Below are 27,675 nucleotides of genomic sequence, written 5' to 3'. Positions count from 1 at the left end.
AGCTTCCTTGTGCCCCTTTGTAATCTTTTCTACTCATTCCTCCCTGCTTACTCTACCCCTAACCAATCCTCAGACAACTACAGACATAAATTCTTTTTTTTTTTTTTTTTTTTTTTGAGACGGAGTCGCACTCTGTCTCCCAGGCTGGAGTGCAGTGGCACGATCTCGGCTCACTGCAACCTCCGCCCCTCTAGGTTTAAGCAATTCTCTGCCTCAGCCTCCGGAGTAGCTGGGATTACAGGCGCGTGCCACTACGCCCGGCTAATTTTTTGTATTTTTAGTAGAGATGGGGTTTCACCATCTTGGCCAGGTTGGTCTTGAACTCCTGACCTCGTGATCCACCGGCCTCGGGCTCCCAAAGTGCTGGGATTACAGGCGTCAGCCACTGCGCCCGGAAAATTCTTCAACTATAAAATAGTTTGTATTTTTGGCCAGGAGCGGTGGTTCATGCCTGTAATCCCAGCACTTTGGGAAGCCGAGGTGGGCGGATCACGAGGTCAGGAGATCGAAACCATCCTGGACAACACGGTGAAACCCCCTCTCTACTAAAAATACAAAAATTAGCTGAGCGTGGCAGCGCATGCCTGTAATCCCAGCTACTCCGGAGGCTGAGGCAGGAGAATCGCTTGAAACCGGGAGGCGGAGGTTGCAGTAAGCTGAGATCCCGCCATTGTACTCCAGTCTGGGCAACAAAAGCGAAACTCCATTTCAAATAAGTAAATAGATAGGCACAAACAGATATGTTAACATTAATCAAAAGAAAACCAGAGAGACTATATTAATATTAGACAAAGTAGATTTCAGAAGAGGCCAGGCATGGTGGCTCATGCCTATAATCCTAGCACTCTGAGAAGCCGAGGCGGGTGAATTGCTTGAGTCGAGGAGTTGGACACCAGCCTGGGCAACATGGCAAAATCCGATCTCTACAAAAAATACAAAACTTAGCCGGATGTGGTAGCACATGCCTGTAGTCCCAGCTACTCAGGAGGCTGAACTGGGAGGATCGTTTGAGCCCAGGAGGTTGAGGCTGCAGTAAGCCATGATCCTGCCACTGCACTCAAGCCTTAGTGACAGAGCAATACTCTGTCTCCAAAAAACAAACAAACAACACAAAACCAGTCGTTTCCGGGGAGCGAGACTCCAAATGGGTCGCAGTCGCAGCGGCTCCCTACGGAGGAAAGGTAGGCGTTCCCGGTCCACATCCCGTGAGAGAGAACGCAGGCGCCAAGAAAGGTCCAGGTCTCGGGAGAGAGATGGGAGAAGGAACCGCTCGCCAACCCCGCACCTAGGACGCTCCCGATCTCCAAGAAGACATAAATCCACATCTCCTTCCCCTTCTCAGCCGAACGAAAGAAGAGATGAGGAAAAGAAAGAAACAAAGAGCAAAGAATGGCAAATTACTGAGGAAGACTTAGAGGGCAAAACAGAGGAAGAAATAGAAATGATGAAGTTAATGGAATTTGCCTCCTTTGACTCCACAAAAGGTAAGAAGGTGGATTGCTCTGTAAATGCCTATGCCATAATTGTCTCTCAGAAGAGGAAGTATGGGCAGTAGATGAATCGAAAAGGTGGATTCCACAGACCTTTGGATTTCATTGCATGAGAATTGAAATGTTGAAGAATGATTTTTTCCCCTCATCTTGGTCAGAGAGTGGATTTTGCATTTAACTTGTATTCAAAAAACAGGATCTCAGTTCTTCCTTCTTGTAAAGCAAGAAAATATTTTTATTTTATTTATGTATGTATTTATTTATTTATTTATTTTTGAGACAGAGTCTCGCTCTGTCGCCCAGGCTGGAGTGCAGTGGCGCAATTTCGGCTGACTGCAAGCTCCGCCTCCTGGGTTCACGCCATTCTCTTGCCTCAGCCCCCCGAGTAGCTGGGACTACAGGCACCAGCCAACACGCCCGTCTAATTTTTTGTATTTTTTAGTAGAGATGGGGTTTCACCGTGTTAGCCAGGATGCTCTCGATCTCCTGACCTCATGATCCGCCCACCTTGGCCTCCCAAAGTGCTAGGATTACAGGCATGAGCCACAGCGCCCGGCCAAGAAAATCTTATTTATGATGTATGCAGTTCACTTACCTTGCCTCAACAGAAGAAAAGTTAAATATTACGTTTTTTTCTTTTAGGAAATATCATTTGTGGTAAGCGTCAACCTCATTTTATTTGTCCTTATTCCTGTGGAAGCAGTACATGTTTTCTTCTTGAATGCTCATTAGGACTTCTTAAAAAACATGAAAGTAATTTGGAAGTAAGTTTATCCAATAAAGCAGTATTTCTACCCTTTTAGATTTGATAAATATTTTTATTACTAAAGAATCTCCCTAGACATTTTCTTTTTTTATTTCATGCATAGATTTAAGCATCTTGATTCTTAGTAATTTAAAAATGGGAAGAATGAAAAAGCATAACTAGATTTTTCTGTCTTCTGTGGTTCCCCCCCACAAAATACCATTTATTGTTCTCCCCCCAAGTATAAAAGCAATACATGCAAAAAAAATCTGAGAGAAACCAAAAAGTAAAAGGAAAGCCAAAAATCACCTGGTATCTACTCCCAGAAATAATCAATTTTAACATTTCGGGATATGTCTTTCCAGGCTTCTTTGGGTGTATATTTCTCACCCTCACCCATGAGATCAGAATATGTATGCAGTTCTTTCTTTAACCCTTTTTTCTCCCGTGTACTGTGAACATTTAAAAAATATTTTTAAATATTCTTTGGAAACTTAGCTTTTAGTAGCTACTTGGTTGTGTCATAATTTATTAACTACTGTTTCACTGGTAAACATTGACTTGCCTCCCATGACTTGCCATTATAATTAAAACCGTGACTACTGGCGGGGCGCGGAGGCTCACGCCTGTAATCCCAGCACTTTGGGAGGCCGAGGCGGACGGATCACGAGGTCAGGAGATTGAGACAATCCTGGCTAACACGGTGAAACCCTGTCTCTACTAAAAATACAAAAAATTAGCCGGGCGCGGTGGCGGGCGCCTGTAGTCCCAGCTACTCGGGAGGCTGAGGCAGGAGAATGGCGTGAACCCAGGAGGAGGAGCTTGCAGTGAGCCGAGATTGCGCCACTGCACTCCGGCCTGGGCGAAAGAGCAAGACTCCGTCTCAAAAACAAAACAAAACAAAACAAAAAACTGTGACTACTATCTATCTCCATTAAAAAAAAAGGAGTATTAACAAGGATAAAAAAGGTCATTTTGTATGATAATGTGGCAATTCATAATTTTTGTATCATTCATATATTTTGCATTATTCACATTTCACATTCATATTTTCATTTATATTCATATTTCATATTCATATTATTTTTGTATTATTACTATTTCATAATTTTGTATGGTAATGTGACAATTCATATATTAGGATATAATAATCCTAAACATGAATATACCTAATAACAGAGCTTGAAAGCATAAAGCAAAACTGATAGAAATAAAATGAGAAATAGACAAATTCACAATTATAGTGAGAGATTTCAATACTCATACTCAATAACTAATAGAACAATAGACAAAAAAAGTCAGTGAAGACATAGCAGATTTGAACAACACAATAAACCCACTTGACATAATTGCCACTTACAGAACTACTCCACCCAACAACAGCAGAATATACATTCTTTTTAAAGTGTACCCAGAATATTTAGTAATGTATATTTACCAAGGTAGTCCACATTCTATGCTATAAAACAAGTCTCAATAAATATGAAAATGTTCAAGTCATACAAGATATATTCTTCGACCATGGTGGAATTAAATTAGAAATCAATAACAGAAACATCTCTGGAAAGTCCCCCACTATATGGAACTAAACAAGACACTTCTTTTTTTTTTTTGAGATGGGGTCTTGCTCTGTCACCAGGCTGGAGTGCAATGGCACAATCTTGGTTCACTGCAACCTCCGCCTCCTGGGTTCAAGCGATTCCCCTGCCTCAGCCTCCTGAGTAGCTGGGACTACAGGTGTTCGCCACCACGCCTGGCTAATTTTTTTGTATTTTAGTGGAGATGAGGTTTCACCATGTTGGACAGGACGGTCTCGATTTCCTGACCTCGTGATCCGCCTGCCTTGGCCTCCCAAAGTGCTGGGATTACAGGCGTGAGCCACTGTGCCCGGCCACAAGACGCTTCCATATAATCCATGCTCAAAGAGGAAATCAAAAGGAAAATTAGAAGATATTTTAACTGAATGAAGATGAAAACAAAACATAGTAATATTTGCGAAATGCCGCTGAAGTAATACGTAGGGGAAATTTATATTAGGGGAAAAGTCTCAAATCAATGACTTCAGCTTTCATCTTAAGAAACTAGGAAAATAAGAGCAAAAAATCCCAAAATAAGCAGAAGAAAGAAATATAAGAAAGGAAAGAAAAATAAAGATCAGAGCAGAAATCAATGTAATAGAAAATGAAAAAACAATACATTCAGTGAATCCAAAAGATGGTTCTATGAGAAGATTAATAAAATTGATAAACCTCTAACCAGACTGCCCAGGATAAAAAAGAGGACACAAATTACCAACATTAGGAATGAGAGAGGTGCTATTACAACACATTCCCAGATATTAAAAGAACACTAAGAGTACAGTATGAACAACTTTACTCATTTAATAAATTAGATAGGCAGGGTGCTGTGGCTTACATCTATAATCCCGGCACTTTGGAAGGCTGAGGCTGGAGAATTGCTTTAGGCCAGAAATTGGAGACTAGCCTGCACAACATAGTGAGACCCTGTCTCTAGAAAAAAATTTTTTTTAAATTAGCCGGGCTTAGTGGTGCATAGTCCCAGCTACTTGGGAGGCTGAGGTGGGAGGATTGCTTGAGCCAAGGAGTCTGAGGCTGAAGTGAACTGTGTTTGCACCACTGCACTCCAGCCTGAACAACAGAGGAAGACCCTGTCTCTTTAAAAATTAAATAAATAAATTAGATGAATGGACAAATTCCTTGAAAGACAAACTACCAAGGTTCACTTAAGAATAAACAGATGGGGGTGGGCGCCATGGCTCACGCATATAATCCCGGCACTTTGGGAGGCTGGGATTTTGCCCAGTCTGGGCAAAAAAGGTGAAACCCCATCTCTACAAAAAATGCAAAAATTAGCCAGATATGGTGGCGCATGCCTGTAGTCCCAGCTACTCTGGAGGCTGAGGTGGGAGGATTCCTTGAGCCCAGGAGGTTAAAGTGGCAGTGAGTGGAGATTGTGCCACTGCACACCAGCCTGGGTGACAGCGTGAGACTCTGTCTTAAAAAACAAACAAGGCCAGGTACTGTGGCTCACATCTGTAGTCCTAGCACTTTGGGAGGCTGAGGCGGGCAGGTCACAAGGTTAAGAGATCGAGACCATCCTGGCCAACATGGTGAAAACCTGTCTCTACTAAAAATACAAAAATTAGCTGGGCGTGGCGGCGTGCGCCTGCAGTCCCAGGTACTTGGGAGGCTGAGGCAGGAGAATCCCTTGAACCCGGGAAGCAGGGGTTGCAGTGAGCTGAGATCGCACCACTGCACTCCAGCCTGGGCAACCGAGTGGGACTCTGTCTCAAAAAACAAAAACAAACAAAAAACACAAACAACAAACAAACAGGCCAGGTGTGGTGGCTCACTCCTATAATCCCAGCACTTTGGGAGGCTGAGGTGGGTGAGTAACTTGAGGTCAGGAGTTCGAGACCATCCTGGCCAACATGGTGAAAACCTGTCTCTACTAAAAATAAAAAAATCAGCTGGGCGTGGTGGCGCACACCTGTAATCCCAAGTACTCTGGAGGCTGAAGCAGGAGAATCGCTTGAACCTGGGAGGCGGAAGTGGCAGTGAGCCGAGATTGTGCCACTGCTCTCCAGCCTGGGTGACAAAGCAAGACTCCGTCTCAAAATAAAAAGAAAAAACAAGCAAACAAATAAATTTATACACCTAAAGGGAATAAACTTCAAACAGTGAGCGATGTATATGTAGGGTATACATATAGATACGAACTGGAAATAAAATTGAGTCAATATTTTAAAAATTAGACTTCAGTGTTCATTAACATTTTTTTCCTGTGTAAATTGCTTAAAATTATGGTTTGGATTGTGATAACCAGCCTTTAAGATGGTTCCCAATGATAATCATTTCCAGTTACTTATGACCTTATATAGTCCCTTTCCATATGGAATCAGAGATAACCTATGTGACCAATAGAATAGTACAAGAATAACAGTGTGTGACTTCAGAGGTGAGGTCATAAGAGGCATTACAGCTTCTGCTTTGTCTCTTAAAACACTCACAAGGACTTGTTCTGTTGCCCAGGCTGGAGTGCAGTGGCATGATCATGGCTCACTGCAGCTTTGACCTCCCTAAGCCCAGGAGATCTTTTACCCTAGCCTCTTATGTAGCTGGGATCACAGGCACGCACCACCATGACCGACTAATTTTTTTTTTTTTTTTTGAGACAGAGTTTCGCTCTTGTTGCCCAGGCTGGAGTACAATGGCGTGATCTTGGCTCACTGCAACCTCTGCCTCCTGGGTTCAAACAGTTCTCCTTCCCCAGCCTCCCAAGAAGCTGGGATTACAGGCATGTGCCACCATGCATGGCTAGTTTTGTATTTTTAGTAGAGATGGGGTTTAACCATGTTGGTCAGGCTGGTCTTGAACTCGTTACCTCAGGTGATCCACCCACCTCGGCCTCCCAAAGTGCTGGGATTACAGGTCTGAGCCACCGCGCCTGGCCTAATTTTTTTTTTTTTGTAGCAATAGTGTCTTGCTGTATTGCTCACACTGCTCGGGAACTCTTGGGCTCAAGGGATCCTTCTGCATTGGCCTCCCAAAGCGCTGCGATGACAGGTGTACGCCAACGTGCCTGGCCCACCAGAATAAATCTCAGAATATTCTGATCACCATGAAAAGAAACCCTAGCTGGGCGCAGTGCCTCATGCCTGTAATCCCAGCACTTTGGGAGTCCAAGGCGGGTGGATCACCTGACCAACATGGAGAAACCCTGTCTCTACTAAAAAATACAAAAATTAGCTGGGCGTGGTGGTGGATGTCTGTAATCCCAGCTACTCGGGAGGCTGAGGCAGGAGAATCGTTTGAACCCTGGAAGCGGAGGTTGCAGCGAGTTGAGATTGCACCATTGCACTCTAGCCTGGGCAACAAGAGCAAAACTCTGTTTCAAAACAAAAACAACAACAACAACAAAACCCTGTACCCATTAGCAGTCACTACCCATTTCCAGTGTCCACCCCCCAACCACCCAGCCATAGGCAACCACTAATCTACTTTGTGTCTCTACAGATTTGCCTATTGTGGACATTTCATACAAAGGGAATCATAAAATATATTTTCCTTTGTGGCTGGCTTTTTTCACTCAGCATAATGTTTTCAAGGTTTGTTCATATTGTAGCATATATCAGTAATTCATTTCTTTTTATTACCAAACAATATTTCGTATGTACATACCAATTTCATTATGGATTCATCAGTTGAAGGACACTTGGGTTGTTTTCTACGTTTTGGTTTTTTGAATAATGCTGCAGTTAACATTCATGTACAAGTTTTTGTGTGAAAATATGTTTTGAATTTTCTTAGGTGTATATTCAGAAGTGGAATTTCTGAATCACATGTTAACTTAGGTATATTATCAGGAGTGGAATTTCTGGATCTAGTGTTTTGAGGAACTGACTCTTTTCCAAAGCAGCTATACCATTTTACAGTGTAAACCCACTAGCAATCTATAAGCATTCCAATTTCTCCACATCTTCACAACTAGTATAGTTTGGATGCTTGTATCCCCAAGCCTCATATTGAAATTTGATCCCCAATGTTGGATGTAGGGCCTACTGGGAGGTGTTTGGGTCATAGGGGTGGATCCCTTATGAATAAATTAATCACCTCACTGGTCAGGGAGTGAGTTCTTACTCTATTAGTTTACACAAGAGCTGGTTTCTAAAAGAGCCTGGCACTTCCCCTGCTCCCTTGATTCCTCTCTTAACATGTGATCTCTGCACACATTGGTTCCCCTTTGCCTTCTGTCATGAATGGAAACAGCCTTTGGACCCCACCAAAAGCCTAACAGATGCCAGCACCATGCCTCCTGTACAGCCTGTAAAACTGTGAGCAAAATAAACCTCTTTTCTTTATAAATTGCCTAGCCTCAGATATTCCTTTATAGCAATACAAACAGACTAAGACACTAGTACTATAATCAAAATCAAGTATCTGTCATTTTGATCGTAGTCATCCTAGGGGGCATAAAGTGATACCTCACTGTTTTGATATGCATTTCTCTGATGGTTAATAATGTTGAGTATCTTCTTATGTGCTTAGTGGTCATCTGTATTTGTATACCTTCTTTGGAAAGATGCCTACTGAGGGCCAGACACCGTGGCTCGCCCCTGTAATCCCAGCAGTTTAGGAGGCCAAGGCGAGAGGATCACTTGAGGTCAGGAGTTTGAGACCAGCCTGGCCAACATGGTGAAACTCCATCTCTACTAAAAATGTAAAAATTAGCCAGTCGTGGTGGTGCACGCCTGTAGTCACAGCTACTCTGGAGGCTGAGGCACAAGAATCACTTGAAGCTAGGAGATGGAGGCTGCAGTGAGCCAAGATCATGCCACTTGCACTGCATCCTGGATAACAGAGTGAGAAGACTCTGTCTGAAAAAAAAAAAAAAGAAGAAGAAAGAAAAGAAAGATGTCTTTTGAGATCCTCTGGCCATTTTTTATTTATTTTCATTTTTATTTTTTGAGATGGAGTCCTGCTCTGTCGCCCAGGCTGGAGTGCAGTGGCGTGATCTCAGCTCACTGCAACCTCCATCTCCTGGGTTCAAGCGAATTCCTGCTTCAGCCTCCCAAGTAGCTAGGATGACAGGTGTGCACCACCACGCCTAGCTAATTTGTGTATTTTTAGTAGAGACAGGTTTCGCCATGTTGGCCAGGCTGGTCTTGAACTCCTGACCTCAGGTGATCCACCCACCTCAGCTCTCAAAGTGCTGTGGCCCTTTGACCTTTTTTTTTTTTTTTTTTTTGGAGATGGAGTCTCGCTCTGTCAGCCAGGCTGGAGTGTAATGGCACAGTCTTGGCTCCCTGCAACCTCCACTGCCTGGGTTCAAGTGATTTCCCTGCCTCAGCCTCCTGAGTAGCTGGGACTGCAGGCGTAACACCACACCTGGCTAATTTTTGTATTTTTAGTAGAGATGGGGTTTCACTGTGTTGGACAGGCTGGTCTCGAACTCCTGACCTCGTGATCCACTGGCCTCGGCTTCCCGAAGAGCTGGGATCACAGGCGTGAGCCACTGCGCCTGGCCCCTTTGACCATTTTTTTAAAAAATTTTTTTATTTTTTATTTTGTTGTTGTTGTTGTTATTGTTGAGACAGTCTCACTCTGTTGCCCAGGCTACAGCGCAATGGCATGATCTCGGCTCACTGCAACCTCCGCCTCCCGGGTTCAAGCTATTCTCATGTCTCAGCCTCCTGAGTAGCTGGGATTACAGGCGCCCACCACGGCGCCCACCTAATTTTTGTATTTTTAGTAGAGACGGGGTTTCACCATCTTGGTCGGTCAGGTTGGTCTCGAACTCCCAACCTCAGGTGATCCGCCAGCCTCAGCCTCCCAAAGTGCTGGGATTACAGGCATGAGCCACTGTGCCCAGCGACCATTTTTTAAAAACTGGATTGTCAGGGGCCGGGCGTGGTGGCTCACGCCTGTAATCCCAGCACTTTGGGAGGCCAAGGTGGGTGGATCACAAGGTCAGGAGATTGAGACCATCCTGGCTAACACGGTGAAACCCCGTCTCTACTAAAAATACAAAAAATTAGCCGGGAGAGCAGTGGCGGGTGCCTGTAGTCCCAGGTACTCGGAAGGCTGAGGCAGGAGAATGGCGTGAACCTGGGAGGTGGAGCTTGCAGTGAGCCGAGATCACACCGCTGCACTCTAGCATGGGCGACAGAGCGAGACTCTGTTGCAAAAACAAACAAACAAACAAACTAAATTGTCATTGGGTGCAGTGGCGATTGGATTAAATTGTCTTAGAAATTTTGTTGAACATTGGGCCGGGCAAGGTGTCTCATGCTGTAATCTGAACACTTTGGGAGGCCAAGGCAGGTAGATTACCTGAGGTCAGTAGTTCGAGACCAGCCTGGCCAACATGGTGAAACCCTGTTGCTACTAAAAATACAAAAATTAGCCAGGTGTGGTGGCAGGCACCTGTAATCCCAGCTACTCAGGAAGCTGAGGCAGGATAATCGCTTGAACATGGGAGGCGGAGGTTGCAGTGAGCCAAGATCACACCATTGCATTCTAACCTGGGTGACAGAGCAAGACTCTGTCTCCGAAAAAAAAAAAAAAGAATTCTTGTTCAATATCAACTACTTATAAATGAGGGGTGTTTATTTCTGGAGACTTTTCTTCTTTTTTATCTGTATGTCTTTGACTGTTAAAAAGGTGATGGATGTTAGCAAAACTGTTCAGTTGTTTATTCAATGAGCAATGTTAAGTTGGAAGTGACTGAAGAATTAGCTTCAAAGAGTAGTCTCTATGGAATAAGTACATGCGAGAATATTTTCAAAGAATTTGAAATTCAGTACAACCTGAAGTGGAATCTGCTAAGATGTGTTATAATTTATGGGGTTACCAATATTTGTGGGACAGAAGAAACTTAGCTGGGCAGATTCACTAAGCTTGTGACAATGTAAGATGTTTAAATCCTTGCAGGGGGCTGGGCACAGTGGCTCATGCCTGTAATTCCAGCACTTCGGGAGGCCAAGGATGTGGATCACGAGGTCAGGAGATCGAGACTAGCTTGGCCAACATGGTGAAACCCCATCTCTACTGAAAATACAAAAATTATCTGGGTGTGGTGGCGTGCACCTGTGGTCCCAGCTACTCAGGAGGCTGAGGCAGGAGAATCTCTTGAACCCAGGAGGCAGAGGTTGCAGTGAGCTGAGATTGCACCACTGCACTCCAGCCAGGGTGACAGAGCAAGACTCCATCTCAAAAAAAAAAAAAAAACCCTTGCAGGAAATATTTGAATTTATCATGTGTTATTGAGCCAACAGTGTCAACAGTGAACTTTATTTGCTCTTCTGGACTTAATCATTATGAATTCCAGGATTTTTTTCAGTAATGAAGCTGAATATCTGACTTGATCTACTATACAGCAGTTTGATGGCTTAGCAGTTGTAACTTACTATTTTATTTAAGCTCAGGGCTGAGAAGGAAAATTTTTTTTTTTTGAGATGGAATTTCACTTTTGTTGCCCAAGCTGCAGTGCGATGGCACAGTCTCAGCTCACTGCAACCTCCACCTCCCGGGTTCAAGCAATTCTCCTGCCTCAGCCTCCTGAGTAGCTGGGAGTACAGGCATGCGCCACCACGCCCAGCTAATTTTTTGTATTTTTAGTAGAGATGGGGTTTCTCCATGTAGGTCAGGCTGGTCTCGAACTCCCGACCTCAGGTGATCCACCTGCCTCGGCCTCCCAAAGTACTGGGATTATAGGCATGAGCTACCGTGCCCAGCTGAGAAGGAAATTTTTAAAACTTGTGGGAAAATACACATAACATTATACCATCCTAACAATTTTTAAGTGTACAGTTCAATGGTATTAAGTATATTGACAATGTTGTGAAACCATGGCCACCATTACCACCATCCATCTCTAGAACTTTTCATATTGCAAAACTCAAGCTCTATACCCATTAACTAATAATTCCTCATTACCTCCCTACTCCCAACCCCTAGGAACTGCCATTCTACTTTATGTCTTTGTGAATTCGACAGCTCTTGGTACCTTATGCAAGTGGAATCATATAGTATTTGTCTTTTTTGATTGTCTTATTTCATCTTGCATAATATCCTCAAGGTACATCCAAGTTTTAGCACTTGTCCTTCCTTTTTTTTTTTGAGGCAGAGTCTCGCTCTGTTGCCCAGGCTGGAGTGCACTGACATAATCTCGGCTCACTGCAAACTCTGCCTCTCAGGTTCAAGGGATTCTTCTGCCTCAGCCACCCAAGTAGCTGAGATTATAGGTATGCGCCAACACACCTGGCTAATTTTTGTATTTTTAGTAGAGATGGGGTTTCACCATGTTGGCCAGGGTGGTCTCAAACTCCTAACCTCAAGTAATCTGCCTGCCTTAGCCTCCCAAAGTGCTGGGATTACAGGCGTGAGCCACTGTGCCCAGCTGTTCTTCCTTTTGGAGTTTGAATAATATTTCATTGTATATACATCTATACCCTATTTTGCTTATCCATTCATTCATTGTTGAACAGTCAGTTGCTTTTACCTTTGGCTATGATGAATAATTCTGTGAGATGGAAATTCTTATGAATGAGAATTGCCCTCAACCAGTTTTATTGAATACTAAGTGGTTTTAGAGATTAGCTTTTGCTGAAGATGTGATAACGTTTCTTAATACGTTCAACCTAAAATTATCAGTTAAAATGGTATTGATATGTGAAACTCTTACTGTGATAAAGTTGTTTTGGGCAATACATAACGTTGTTTGAATCACAAGAAATGTCAGGTTGATTTACACACGTCCTATGGTGTCAATTTTTTTTTTTTTTTTTTTTTTTGAGACAGAGTCTCACTGTTGCCCAGGCTGGATTTCAGTGGCATGATCTCAGCTCACTGAACCCTCCACCTTCCAAGTTCAAGCCATTCACCTACCTGAGCCTCCAGAGTAGCTGGGACTACAGGTGAGCGCCACCACACCTGGCTAATTTTTGTATTTTTAGAAGAGACAGGGTTTCACCATGTTGGCCAGGCTGATCTGGAACTCCTGACCTCAGGTGATTTGCCTGCATTGGCCTACCAAAGTACTGGCATTACAGGTGTGAGCCACTGTGCCTGGCCTGGTGTCAAAGTTAAAACAAGACCTGAGATGTCCATTATCGCACAAGTTTGCAGCATACATCTTTTCTGTGATTTGAACTACAGTGCCTACAGCATGTTTTGGCTCTCACATATAAAGTAAATTTCTGTATTTCTTTTTCTTTTTTCTTTTTTTTGAGACGGAGTCTCACTCTGTCACCAGGCTGGAGTGCAGTGGCATGATCTCGGCTCACTGCAACCTCCACCTCCCTGGTTCAAGCGATTCTCCTGCCTCAGCCTCCTGAGCAGCTGGGACTACAGGTGCACGCCACCACACCCAGCTAATTTTTGTATTTTTAGTAGAGATGAGGTTTCACCATGTTGGCCAGACTGGTCTCGATCTCTTGGCCTCATGATCTGCCTGCCTCAGCCTCCCAAAGTGCTGGGATTACAGGTGTGAGCCACCATTCCCGGCTGGAAATTTCCATATTTCAAAATCAGTTTAAATGTACAGTTGAGGATCTCCCATCTAATCTTCAATTGGAGGTGATTACTTTTCAATGTAATGATATGCTCAAAGGCATATATTAAGAGAACAGTCTAATACAATGTACTTATTTATTTTTTTTGAGACAGTTTCACTCTGTCACCCAGGCTGGAGTGCAGTGGCAAGATCTCAGCTTACTGCAACCTCCACTTCCTTGGTTCAAACGATTCTCCTGCCTCAGCCTCCTGAGTAGCTGGGATTACAGGTAAGCACTACCACGCCTGGCTAATTTTTGTATTTTTAATAGAGATGGGGTTTCACCATGTTGGCCAGGCTGGTGTCGAACTCCTGACCTCAAGTGATCTCCCCGCCTTGGCCTCCCAAAGTCCTGGGATTTAGGCATGAGGCACTGGGCCCAACCTCTAATAAAATTTTATAAATTTCTCTCCAGTAATGATTATTCTAAAATAATATCATATGACAGTGGATTGATAACATATTTAAGAGTACCTATCTGTGTGAAAAGATATTCTCTTCTTCTTCTCTTTCTTTTTTTGAGACAGAGACTCATTCTGTAGCCCAGGATGGAGTGCAGTGGTGTGATCGGTCTCTGCTCACCGCAACCTCCGACTCCCAGGCTCAAACTATTCTCCTACCTCAGCCTCCCAAGTAGCTGGGATCACAGGCACGCACAACCATGCCCAGCTAATTTTTGTATTTTCAGTAGAGATGGGGTTTCACCATGTTGGCCAGGCTGCTCTCAAACTTCTGACCTCAAGTGATCCTCCTGCCTCGGCCTCCAACAGTGCTGAGTTTACAGGCGTGAGTCACTGCGTCTAGCCAAAATTGCTTTATTCTTATTAACAGGCCTGAAAACTTAACTACTATATTTTAAATTTTATCAATAAGCTAGGCGTGGTGGCTCAACCCTGTAATCCCAGCTCTTAAGGAGGCAGAGGTAGGAGGACAGCTTGAGCCCAGGAGTTTGAAACCTGCCAGGGCAATATAGTGAGACTGTGTTTTCCACACACACACATAAAAAGTGTAAATGTTACCAATAAAATATTTATGGAAACTTTTATATTATTATATAAGTACCTCGATGAAATCATTGATTTAGCCGGGTATGGTGGCTCACACCTGGAATCCCAGCACTTTGAGAGGCCAAGGTGGGTAGGTCTCTTGAGGTCGGGAGTTCAAGACCAGCCTGGCCAATTTGGTTAAACCAAATTGTATACCAAAAATACAAAAATTAGCTGGGTGTGGTGGCGGGTGCCTGTAATCCCAGCTACTTGGATGGCTGAGGCAGGAAAATCGCTTGAACCTGGGAGATGGAGGCTGCAGTGACCTGAGATTGCACCACTGCACTCCAGCCTGGGTGATAGAGTGAGATCCTATCTCAAAAAAAAAAAAAATCTTTGATTTTGCCACTTGACCTGCAAAGCCTAAAATATTTTACTGTCTGTTTCTTACATAGAAAGTTTGCTAGGCCGGGCATGGTGGCTCACGCCTGTAATCCCAGCACTTTGGGAGGCCAAGGCGGGTGGATCACTTGAGGTCAGGAGTTGGAGACCATCCTGGCCAACATGGTGAAACCCCGTGTCTACTAAAAATACAAAAAACATTAGCTGGGCGTGGTGGCATGTGCCTGCAATCCCACCTACTTGGGAGGCCAAGGCAGGAGAATAGCTTGAACCCGGGATGCGGAGGTTGCAGCAAGCTGAGATCGCACCACTGAACTCCAGCCTGGGCGACAGAGCAAGACTCCCTCTCAAAAAAAAAAAGAAAAAGAAAAAGAAAAAGAATTCAGGGGAGTCCATCAATAGGGTAGAGTAAAAGCACGTTTATTACAGAAGAAACAAAAGAATGATACTCCATAGACAGAACAGTGACATGGGCCGCTTGACTAAGTATACTTATAGTTATTTCTTGATCATATGCTAAATAAGGAGTGGATTATTCATGAGTTTTCCAGGAAAGGGGCAGGGATTTCCCAGAACTAAGCATTCCTCCCCCCTTTAGACCATATAGGGTAACTTCAGGACATTGCTATGGCATTTGTACACTATCATTGTGCTGGTGGGAGTGTCTTTAGCATGCTAATGATTTATGATTAAGGAATAATGAGCAATGAGGACGACCAGAGGTCACTTTCATCACCATCTTGGTTTTGGTGGGTTTTAGCCAGCTTCTTTACTACAATCTGTTTTATCAGCAAGGTCTTTGTGACCTGTATCTTGTGCCGACCTATCTCATCCTGTGACTAAGAATGCCTAACCTCCTGGGAATGCAGCCCAGTAGGTCTCAGCCTTGTTTCATCCAGCCCGTAGTCAAGATGGAGTCTCTCTGTTGGAACACCGCTAACAATTTCAGCAACTTTTCAAAATCGTGTTTGTATTAGTCTGTTTGTTTGTTTGTTTGTTTTTTCAGACAGAGTCTCACTCTATTGTGCAGGCTGGAGTGCAATGGCGGGGTCTTGGCTGACTGCAACCTCTGCTTCCCGGGTTCAAGTGATTCTCCTGCCTCAGCCTCCCGAGTAGCTGGAATGACAGGCATTAGTCCATTCTTGCATTGCCATAAAGAAATACCTGAGGCTGTGTAGTTTATAAAGATAAGAGGTTTAATTGGCTCACAGTTATGCAGGTTGTACAAGAAGCATGATACTAGCATCTTCTTGGCTAATGGGGAGGCCTCAGGAAACTTACAATCATCGCGGAATGTGAAGAGGGACCACACACATCACGAGGCCAGAGTAGCAGCAAGAGAGCATAATGGGGGAGGTGCCACAAACTTTTTTTTCTTTTTTTGAGACAGAGTCTCATTCTGTTGCCCAGGCTGGAATGCAGTGGCGTGAGCTTGGCTCACTGCAACCTCCGCCTCTTGAGTTGAAGCAAGTCTCCTGCCTTAGCCTCCCAAGTAGCTGAGACTACATGTGCACACCACCGCACCTGGCTAATTTTTGTATTTTTGTAGAGATGGGGTTTTGCCATGTTGGCCAGGCTGGTCTCAAATTCCTGACCTCAATTGATCTGCCCACCTTGGCCTCCCAAAGTGCTAGGGTTACAGGCATGAGCCACCATGCCCAGCTGTGCCACACACTTTTAGTCAACCAGATCTTATGAGAACTCACTATCATGAGACCAGAACTAAGAGGATGGTGCTAAATTATTCATGAGAAATACCTCCATGATCCAATCACCTCACATCAGGCCCCACCTCCAACACTGGGAATTACAATTTTACTTGAGATTTGGGCGGGAACACAGATCCAAACCATATAAATGTTTAAAAGAACATCTAACTGCTCAGCTTCTCAATAGATGACTTCAAGTGACTTTATGCTCTGTGGTAGGCAGAATAATTCTTCCCCAAAGATGTTCATTACTAATCCTTAGAACTTGTGAACCTGTGAATATACTAATATGCTTTTTTTTTTTTTGAGACAGGATCTCTCCCTGTCACCCAGCGGCAGGATCATGGATCACTGTAGGCTCCACCTCCCAGGCTCAATTTATCCTTCTACCTCAGCCTCCCAAGTACCTGGGATTGCAGGCGTGCATCACCGCATCTGGCTAATTTTTCAATTTTTTAAGAGATGGGGTCTCACTGTGTTGCTCAGGCTGGTCTTGAACTCCTGGGCTCAAGTGATCCTCTTGCCTAAGCCTCCCAATGTGCTGGGATTACGTGCATGTGCCAACCCACCCAACCTAATATGCTATTTTATTATTTATTTTATTTTATTTTATTTTATTTTGAGATGAAGTTTCACTCTTATCACCCAGGCTGGAGTGCAATGGTGCAATCTCAGCTCACTGCAACCCTCTGCCTCCCAAGTTCAAGTGATTCTCCTGCCTCAGCCTCCTGAGTAGTTGGGATTACAGGCACCCGACACCATGCCACCATGCCCTGCTAATTTTTGTATTTTTAGTAGAGATGGAGTCTCGCCACATTGGCCAGCCTGGTCTCGAATTCCTGACCTTGTGATCCACCTGCCTTGGCCTCCCAAAGTGCTGGGATTACAGGCATGAGCCACCGCGCCCGGCCCTAATATGCTATTTTATATGGCATAGGGATATGGCATAGGGGAATTGAGGTGGCAGATGAAATTAAGGTTGTTTATTTAGTTGACCTTAAAACAAGTAGATGAGATTCTGAATGATCTGAGTTGGCCCAAAATAATAAGAAGTGTCCTCTACTTTTATATAATACATATATATGTGTGTATATATATATATACATATATATATGTTTTTTTTTTTGTTTTTTTTTTTTTTGAGATGGAGTCTCACTCTGTCGCCCAGGCTGGAATGCAGTGATGTGATCTTGGCTCACTGCAAGTTCGACCTCCCAGGTTCATACCATTCTCCTGCCTCACCCTCCTGAGTAGCTGGGACTACAGGCACCTGCCACCACGCCTGGCTAATTTTTTTTTTTTTTTTTTTGAGACAGAGTCTCGCTCAGTCACCCAGGCTGGAGTGCAGTGGCTCCATCTCCGCTCACTGCAAGCTCCGCTTCCTGGGTTCACGCCATTCTCCTGCCTAAGCCTCCCGAGTAGCTGGGACTATAGGCATGTGCTACCACGCCCGGCTAATTTTTTGCATTTTTAGTAGAGACAGGGTTTCACTGTGTTCGCCAGGATGGTCTCGATCTCCTGACCTCGTGATCCACCCGCCTCGGCCTTCCAAAGTGCTGAGATCACAGGTGTGAGCCACTGCGCCCAGCCAAATATATATTTTTATATATATAAAATAAATAATGGAGATGGAATAGAAAGTCAAAGTGATGTGATTTTAAAAGAACACAACCAGCCACTGCTGGCTTTGAAGACAGAGGAAAGGGTCACAAGCCAATGAATGAGGGCAGCCTCTAGAAGCTGGAAAAGGGAAGGACTCTCCCTTAGAGCTTGTAGAAAGCAACAGTCTTGCCAATACATTGTCTTAATCAAGTGAGACTCGTGTCAGACTTCTATTGACACAATTGTAAGATAACATATTTGTGGTGTTTGAAGCCCCTAAATTTGTGGTAATTCATTACTGCAGCAGTAGAAAACTAATACACTATCCCAGACTCTTTAAAACCCTTTCCTGGCCGGGTGCGGTGGTTCACGCCTATAATCCCAGCACTTTGGGAGGCTGAGGTAGGTGGATTACCCGAGGTCAGGAGTTCGAGACCAGTCTGGCCAACATGGCGAAACCCTGTCTCTACTAAAAATACAAAAATTAGCTGGGCGTGGTGGTGGGCGCCTGTAATCCCAGCTACTCAGGATGCTGAGGCCAGAGAATCACTTGAACCTGGGAGGCGGAGGTTGCAGTGAGCCGAGAGATCTCGCCACTGCACTCCAGCCTGGGTGACAAGAGCAGAACTCTGTCTCAAAAAAAACCCTTTCCTTACTATGTCCACAAATCCCAATGTATCATGATTCTTACCCAGTTGTAATCAAGCCCCTTGAATTGAAAAACTCTCTTAAATCAGATCCCCAAACCTTATAAATATTCCAACTTTGCTTTCCCCCTTAAAGATGTTACTGAGACTGTGTTAAGGTAGTGATCTTTTTTATTGAAGTGAACAATAACTCAGTTTTGCTTTTTTTTTTCTTGAGACAGAGTCTCATTCTGTCACCCAGGCTGGAGTGCAATGGTGCAGTCTCGGCTCACTGCAACTTCCACCTCCCGAGTTCAAGCAATTCTCCTGCCTCAGCCTCCCAAGTAGCTGGGATTACAGGCGTCCGCCACCACGCCTGGCTAATTTTTTTGTATTTTTAGTAGAGACAGGGTTTCACCAATGGGTTGTCTTGGTGGTATTTTGGGGGAGCTAGTATTTGACAATTGTCTTATCCATGTGCTTAGAACAATACCTGCTATATAGTAGATGTTTAATAAATATTTGATAAATAATGAATAAATTATCTGAGTTTCTAAAATAATATGGAATAATGTTTATGTAGCTGTAGTTGTGACTTGGTAGTTCCTATATCTAGATGTGATTTTCAGAAAATATTGGTGGAGATCATTTAAGGCCCAAATGAAACCTTGTACATGGATATTTATAGTAGCTTTATTCATAATTTTTATTTTATTTTATTTTATTTTTGGACTTCTACAATGACTTCTAATTGTTTTTTGTTAATGGAAACAACCCAAATGTTCTTCAACTGATTAATGGCTAAACAAGCTATGTTATATCCACACAATGGAATACTATTCAGTGATTAAAAAAAAAGAAATAAAGTACTGATACATGAAAACAACAGTAGATAAATTTCACAAGCATTATACCAAGTGAAAGAAGCCAGACTTGAAAGACTATATACTGCATGATTCCATTTGTTTGATATTCTGGAAAAGGTAATGGTATAAGGACAAAAAGTAGATCTATGTTTTCCAGGAACTGGGGTTGAAGTGAAGGGTTCATTACGAAGGGGCAAGAGGGAATATTTTGTGGTGATTGAAATGCTCTATATCTTGATTGTGGTGGTAGTTACACAACTGTATGCATTTGTCAGAACTCATAAAACTGTACATTATATACTTTTTTTTTTTTTTTTGAGACGGATTCTCACTCTGTTGCCCAGGCTGGAGTGCAGTGGGAAGATCTCGGCTCACCGCAACCTCCACTTACCAGGTTCAAGTGATTCTCCTGCCTCAGCCTCCTGAGTAGCTGGGATCACAGGTGTGCACCACCATGCCTGGCTAATTTTTGTATTTTTAGTAGAGAATGGGTTTCACCATGTTGTCCAGGCTGGTCTGAAACTCCTGACCTCAAGTGATCTGCCCACCTCTGCCTCCCAAAGTGCTGGGATCACAGGGATGAGCCACCACGCCCAGCCAAGGATGAATTTTATGATATGTAAATTTTACCTTCAAAAACCTAACTTAAAAACAGTACTCAATTACTAAGTATTGCTACTCTAACAATATACATTAAATCTTTATTTTTTTTTGAGACAGAGTCTTGCTCTGTTGCCCAGGCTGGACTGTAAATGGCACAATCTTGGCTCACTGCAACGTCTGCCTCCCAGGTTCAAGCAGTTCTCCTGTCTCAGCCTCCCAGATAGCTGGGATTATAGGTGCACACCACTGTGCCCAGCTAATTTTTGTATTTTAGTAGACACAGAATTTCGCAATGTTGGCCAGGCTGGTCTCGAACTCCTGACCTCAGATGATTCACCTGCTGTGGCCTCCCAAAGTGCTGAGATTACAGGCATGAGCCACTGTGCCTGGCCTAAATCCTTCGTTAAAATCTTGCATGCTAGTAAAACAATCATATTTTGCTTTGAGATTTTTGTTTCTTTTTTTTTTTTTTTTTTTGGGATGGAGTCTCACTTTGTCGCCCAGGCTGCAGTGCAGTGGCACGATCTTGGCTCACTGCAACCTCTGAAGCCCGAATTCAAGCAATTCTCCTACCTCAGCCTCCTGAGTAGCTGGGATTACAGGTGCCTGCCACTGCCCCCAGCTAATTTTTGTATTTTTAGTAGAGACAGGGTTTCACCATCTTGGCCAGGCTGGTTTTGAACTCCTGACCTTGTGATCCACCTACCTCAGCCTCCCAAAGTGCTGGGATTACAGGCATGAGCCACCGTGCCCGGCCTTTGTTTCTCTTTTAGTTTTATGGTACGTCATTTTCTGCAATTTCTCCATTCTGCACAGTAGTCTTACACTGTTCTAGAACATGAAGTTAGAGACAGAACATTCACTTTGTTAAAACAGATGTAACTTCTTAAACAAAATGATACAATATTAAAATATTAAAAACTTAGAAATAATTTTAGGAACTTTTTCTTTTATTTGCTGAAACAGGAAACTTTTTTTCTGAGATGGAGTTTTGCTCTTGCTGCCCACGGTGGAGTGCAACAGCAAGGTTTTGGCTCACCACAACCTCGGCCTCCTGGATTCAAGTGATTCTCCTGCCTCAGCCTCCTGAGTAGCTGGGATTATAGGCACTGGCCACCACGCCCAGCTAATTTTAGTATTTTTAGTAGAGACTGGGTTTCCCCATGTTGGTCAGGCTGCTCTGGAACTCCCGACCTCAGGTGATCTGCCTGCCTTGGCCTCCCAAAGTGCTGGGATTACAAGCATGAGCCACCACACCTGGCCGGAAACTTCTTATTTGCAGAATAATGCCAAATAAAAAGCTATACTGGCCATTCCTCCCCTTTTTGGTTTTTAAATAAGGTTTCATTTTGTATTGAAAAAGTATCACTATCCTTTATGGAACAAAAGCATATTATTATTTGCGTTAGCCAAATAACATTTACTTCAGAATAAGCAAGGAAACTTAAAGTTTGTTACATATTTTCAATTTGCACCTTAATACTCATCTTTAATCAAAATTATTATGGTGTGGCCGGGAGTGGTGGCTCACGCCTGTAATCCCAGCACTTTGGTAGCCTGAGGCGGGTGGATCACGAGGTCAGAAGATCGAGACCATCCTGGCTAACACGGTGAAACCCCATCTCTACTAAAAATACAAAAAAAATTAGCCGGGCATAGTGGCGGGCACCTGTAGTCCCAGCTACTGGGGAGGCTGAGGCAGGAGAATGGCGTGAACCTGGGAGGCAGAGCTTGCAGTGAGCCGAGATGGCACCACTGCACTCCAGCCTGGGTGACAGAGCGAGACTCTGTCTCAAAAAAAAAAAAAAAAATTATTACGGTGTAAAGTGACAAATACTCTTTTCTTTTGCCACTCTCCATCCCCTCAACCCTCCAACCTATATAGCCTTGTAAATCTTCTTAAGCAGAATTTGAAAGCAAGTAAATGAAATAGGCACAATTTCTGTGTAGGATAATTTGGTAATATCTATCAAAATTAAAAATCCTTTTGATCTAAAGATTCCAGGCTAAGGATTTATCATACAGGTATAATTTGCTCATTATATGGAGTTGTTTTTCGTTTTTAATTATTTTAACTTTTTTGAGACAGGGTCTTGCTCTGTCACTGAGACTGGAGTGCAGTGGTGCGATTAGGGCTCATTACAGCCTTCACCTCCTGGGTACAAACGATTCTCCCACCTCAGGCTCTCTAGTAGTTAGGACCACAAGCCTGTGCCACCACAAACGGCTAATTTTTTATTTTTTGTAGAGATGGGGTCTCACTATGTTGCCCTGTCTTGTATGAGGTTATTCATTGCAGCTTAGCATGTAATAGTAATGGCTTGGCAACAAGCGGAATATCCACCTGTAGGGGATCGGTTAAATAAATTAGGATGTTTGCGTAAGTGGAATATTATTCTGCCTCTAGGAAGAAAAAGGTAATTCATTATATACTGATATGGCAGGATGTCCAAGACATTTTTTTCTTTTTTTCTTTTTTCTTTTTTTGAGACAGGGTCTCACTCTCATCCAGGTTGGATGGCAAGCTCCCGGCTCACTGCAGCACCGACCTCCTAGGCTCAAGTGATCCTCCCACCTCAGTCTCCAGAGTAGGTGGGACTATACGCATGCACCACCACGCCCGGCTAATTTTTGTATTTTTCATAGGGATGGGGTTTTGCCATGTTGCCGGGGTTGGTCTCAAACTCCTGGTCTTAAGCGATCAGCCCCCCTCGGCCTCCTAAAGTGTTGGGATCATAGGCCTGAGCCACTGTGCCCAGCCTATCCAAGATATTTGAAGTGAGAAAAAAAGGACTGAACAGCGTACATAGTGTGTTACCTTTTGTGTAAAAAGAAGTATCCCTATATTTTAATGTATTACTTACAAATATGTAGGGAAGGATACATTATTAAATGCTAAGTGATTGCCTTCCAGGACCGAAACAGCTAACAGACAGAGATGGGAGAATCAATTATTTTTTATTCTGTCATGTTTTGAGTTTTCTATTAAGACATTTCCTAATTTATATAGCTCTATAGAGAAAATGCATATAAAGAGTGAAGCTTAAAAGAAATAGTAGATGTTTAGAGGTGAAAGAAGTGTTCAGAATGATATGCTGAAGAAAAACATTAGTGGGCCGGGTGCGGTGGCTCACGCCTGTAATCCCAACACTTTGGGAGGCCGAGGCGGGTGGACTGGTTGAGGTCAGGAGTTCGAGACCAGCCTGGCCAACATGGTGAAACCGTGTCTCTATTAAAAATACAAAAATTAGCCGTAGGTGGTGGCTCCCGCCTTTAATCCCAGCTACTCCGGAGGCTGAGGTACTAGAACCGCTTGAACTCGGGAGGCGGAGGTTGCAGTGAGCCGAGATCCCGCCATTGTACTCCAGCCTGGGCGACAACAGCGAGATCTATCTCAACAAATAAATAAAAAGGAAAACATTAATGGCAGAAGATGTTTAAATGACGAAGAAAGAGGGACGGTTTGGCTTCTTAGGGTGAGTTTACTGGAAATACCGAACAGCCTCCTGCGTCCTTTGCCTTTTTGCTGGACCTCTTGAGGACTCGAGGCTTCGACACCTGGAAGCAAGTCTAGGAAGCTCCGGGTTGGGCCGGATCCCCACCAGGGGCGAGGGGCGGAAGGCCTGGGTCTGTCACCTGCGCCCCAGAACCGGCATATCCGGTTCGGCCCGGCCCCGCCCTTCGGAACCTCACTAGCGGGCTACGCGCAGGAGGGCGTGAGCTCCCGGATGTGCAGGCCCTGTCCTGCCCTGGCAGCCCTGCCCGACGCGGCCGCAGTGCCCAGAGGCTCAGGCCTATACCGCTCGGGCGGGTCCTTTGCCTGGCCCGGGTCATCGGACCCCACAGCCGGGCACGTCACCACCCCGGGCGTCGCCTCCCGGCCCAGCCGGCCCACAGACCCCCGCCCCCTACTCCCCCAGCGGGGAGGGGCGCAGAGGCATCACGTGACGCCCCGCACCCGCCCGGTCTTGGTCACATGGTGGCACGGCCGCTGCGTCAGTCACAGCCCTGGCTGCAGGAGTCCAGCTGCCGTCGCCGCCGCCAGCGGACGGGGCGGGGATCCTGGTGCCAGGTCTTCGTTAACCTGCCCCCGCCGCCTCAGTCAGCTGTCCCAGCCCGGGCCCGACCGTCATGGAGCGGTGCGGGGCCTACGCCTGTTTCGTGTGAGGCGCGTCGCTGCTGCCGCCGCCGCCGCCTTCGTTTGTCGAGGCCTCCGGAACCCCCGCCGCCTCCCGGAGCCCCTCGCCCTTGGCAGCCTGTCACCGCCCCCTGGGCGGGCTCGAATGCGCGTCCGGTGAAGGTGCAGGCCCGGCGCCGCCACTGCCGCAGCCAGGAGATGGTTCGGGCCTAGCGGAGCCGGGACTGGAGGTAAGAAGGGCCGACAGACTGACCCAGGGCCGGGCCGGGCCGCGGGGGTTGTGGCCGGGGCCGGGTGGGGGTGGGGGCCCGCAAGTTCTGCGGGGAGCCTCGGGGAGACCCTCCGGGCTGGGGCTGCTCAATCAGGCGTCACCCCTCCTCTCATCTGCGCGTCCCACCCCACCACCTTCCCGCAAAAATAAGAAAATAAAAAAAGCTAACCCAGTCCTAACAAAAATTCCCAGAAATCCATCCGTTTAGTGTTTCTCCTTTCCTCTTTCTTTCCTCAGACGTTCCATCGGCTGATTTGTTACTTTTTCATATCCTCCTCAATTTCAAATTATGTCTAATTAAAGAGAAAATAGGCCCAGATTCTGGCTAACATTACCCAGCTAGTTCTCGCTTTCCTTCTCGCGATCCTGCGCACCTCTCCCACACCCCCACCCCCGCAAAAAAAAAAAAAAAAAAAAAAAAAAAAAAGGAAAAATTTCCGCCTTCGACTTGCGAAGGGGGTTGACTAAAAATGGGAACGTGGGGGTATAATACTCGAATACTCCCCCCTACAACTTCTGAATCGGTCTGTTACCTAGTTATCCCAGTAGCTTGTGCGTGGATATTGATGTTTAGGCCTTTCCTCCAGCTGCCTGTGCTTGGGGTTAATCTCGTAATTGACGTCAGTGCTTTGTTCCTTCTACTTTGCTGTTCCTTCCACTCTTTGAGGATGGATCATGGAGTACAGGAGTTTTGGGAGTAACCTTATTGCCTTTTCGTTTACAAACAGTATTATTTTCAGGAAGTGGAAGTACGAATCTGAAATGTTTGTATATGGAGTTCAAGGCGAAGAGTTCGATTTAGGGTTCTCGTAGTTTTGTCAGTTGTAATTCAGAATTATGCGGTTTCTTCCCTGCTGGCCACATGGAAATTTTATACTAAGGCCAGTTACTTTTCCATTGACCAGTGTTTTTCTTGATGGAATCTAAGCTGTAGGTGTCTGTGAATAGACTGTAAATGTAACATAAAATGTGTGCTGTTTTTAGGGCTCAGATATGAAAAGCGCAAAGCTTCGTTTGTATATTGATTCTGCACTTCATAAAGTGCTTTTTAAAACTGGCCTTTAACTTATCAAAATTGAAATATTTATGAGAACTTTCTTAATTTGGGATTTGATAAAGAGCCTTTGTGGTCTGTGAGTCTGCCTAGAATCATCTTTGGTCATACGTGCATGAAGAAGTGTTGGCAAGTGGCCACTTGGTTTTCAACAAAGCTGGCTTCTTTAAATTTCTCAGATTCGTTTTCCTTATTATCACTGCATCTTTCAGCTCCTAAACATAAGAAAAATTCCCAGTAAGTTATTTTAAGTTATCTTTCAGAGTTAACTTACTAAAAACCTGGAAGCAGTCAAACTTTTCTTTTTTTATTACCAGCAGTTTCATTCAATTTGCGGTGGTTTGCAGGCTGGTACTTTGATTTTTGTTAACTCTCTAGAAACAGTAGGCAAATTTTACTTTAAATAAAATTTTGCTTCAAGTGGGGACAAGATGGGGTGTCTGAAAAAAGAGCCTAGCTGTGTTAATTGGAACATGATCTACAATTTGGGAGTGTAAGGTGAAAGGTGAAGCTGTGTAATTAAGAATTCTTAAAGACTGAATATTTTTGTTCTGAGTCACTTTCTACTTGTCAGATTCTCACATTCAGGTTGATACATTCTCTTCTGTGTACTCTTGAGTTATTGTACCCTTTTTGTAGCAATATATTCTGCAGCCGGGCCTGGTGGTTCACACCTGTAATCCTAGCACTTTAGCACTTTGAGAGGCCGAGGTGGGCGGATCACCTGAGGTCAGGAGTTCTAGACCAGCCTGGCCAACATAATGAAACCCCGTCTCTACTAAAAATACAAAAATTAGCCAGGTGTGGTGGTGCACACCTGTAGTTCTAGCTACTTGAGAGGCTGAGGCATGAGAACCAAATTAGCCAGACATGGTGGTACATGCCTGTAGTCCCAGCTACTCCAGAGGCTGAGGCACGAGAATCGCTTGAGAATCGCTTGAACTGGGAGGCGAAGGTTGCAGTAAGCTGAGATCACACCACTGGAGTGCAGTGGCTCCATCTCTGCTCACTGCAACCTCTGCCTCCTGGGTTCAAGCGATTCTCCTGCCTCAGCCTCCTGAGTAGTTGGGATTGCAGGTACACACCACCATTCCCAGCTAATGTTTTTTGTATTTTTAGTAGAGACGGGGTTTCAGCAGGTTGGTCAGACTGGTCTCGAACTCCTGACCTCATGATCCACACGCCTCGGCCTCCCCAAAGTGTTGGGATTACAGGCATGAGCACTGCGCCCTGCCAACCTAGGCGATGTGTCAAAACAAACAAGCAGAAGCCTACTATATATTTTGCACTGTAATTTTCTTTTTTTCCCTGTCTCTTGCAGATATTGAGGGATGCATAGTAATTTTCTTATAGATCTGTTACAGGGTCTTTGAGGAAGTACTATATTTATTCCTCTTTTTATCTTCCTCAGTATTTTATACAATTACTAGATTGAATTTGAATGTGATAATATTTTGAACTTGAAATTGTTGTTCTATCAACTTATCTAAGATTTCACAAAAAGGTAATGTAAAGAAAGCTGTATGAGCAAAGGATCAGTATTTGAAAGGGAAAAACCTGTCAGTTTCAGAAGATGAGACAGAAGATGAAGCTTTCTAAAAGTTATATATTTTGCCTTTTTTGAGAAGGTAAGGTAAATGCCGTAGTTTTATATGTACCTGAGAGGAACAAATAAAACAGGTATTTCTTCCTTTGTGGCCATCTACTGGTTTAGAATGGAGTTCAAAATCTATGAGGACTTTTCTTTGTGGTATTTTTAATAAAATCAAAGAGGTATTCTTAAGTATTGAGAGCACACCTGGACAATGACCCAGAAGTACAGCATGTACTATAAAAAATTGATGACTTAGATTTTTTTTTTACTTTAGCTTTATTCTACAGATATCTCACTATGAAGACTTTTCTATATGATATAAAGGTTCCCAGCTCTCCTGCATCCTTATTATGTTTTACCCATTCCCTTATTCATTTCCTCTGATAAGTTGGAACAATTCTATTTGATTTCTGGGAGGGTGTTAGCTAGTCTCAGTTATTGTGAAAGAAGGTGTAGTTAGTGACTAAAGACTGCATAAAGCTAACCTGAACTGTTACCTTGCTGCTTTTTCCT

General features: G+C 44.3%; 2 protein-coding genes across 13 annotated transcripts in view; both read left to right on the top strand.

Annotated features, from left to right (window-relative positions):
* The first annotated feature begins 1,144 nt into the window (after window positions 1–1,144).
* On the top strand, window positions 1,145–1,678 carry LOC101147941 (U4/U6.U5 small nuclear ribonucleoprotein 27 kDa protein-like). The gene has a single exon (XM_055386603.2). It carries the CDS (start codon window positions 1,145–1,147, stop codon window positions 1,553–1,555), a length of 411 nt encoding a protein of 136 aa, XP_055242578.1. The 3' UTR covers window positions 1,556–1,678.
* AFF4 (ALF transcription elongation factor 4) overlaps window positions 1,401–27,675 on the top strand; it is a 110,330-nt gene continuing 84,055 nt past the window's right edge. For 3 of the 12 annotated variants that reach the window (XM_055386597.2, XM_055386599.2, XM_055386592.2), the window contains exon 1: window positions 23,929–24,473. The gene's annotated coding sequence lies outside the window, so the exon portion shown is untranslated. Of the gene's footprint in view, window positions 1,485–23,828; window positions 24,474–27,675 lie in introns of those variants that run through there. The other 9 variants (XM_004042493.5, XM_055386591.2, XM_063706776.1 and 6 more) reach the window with 7 other exon arrangements.

The sequence above is a fragment of the Gorilla gorilla genome, chromosome 4 (genome assembly GCF_029281585.2).
Source record: "Gorilla gorilla gorilla isolate KB3781 chromosome 4, NHGRI_mGorGor1-v2.1_pri, whole genome shotgun sequence".
NCBI lineage: Eukaryota > Metazoa > Chordata > Mammalia > Primates > Hominidae > Gorilla > Gorilla gorilla.
Note: the sequence above shows the minus strand (reverse complement) of the source record. Positions and strands in the feature narration are given on the sequence as shown.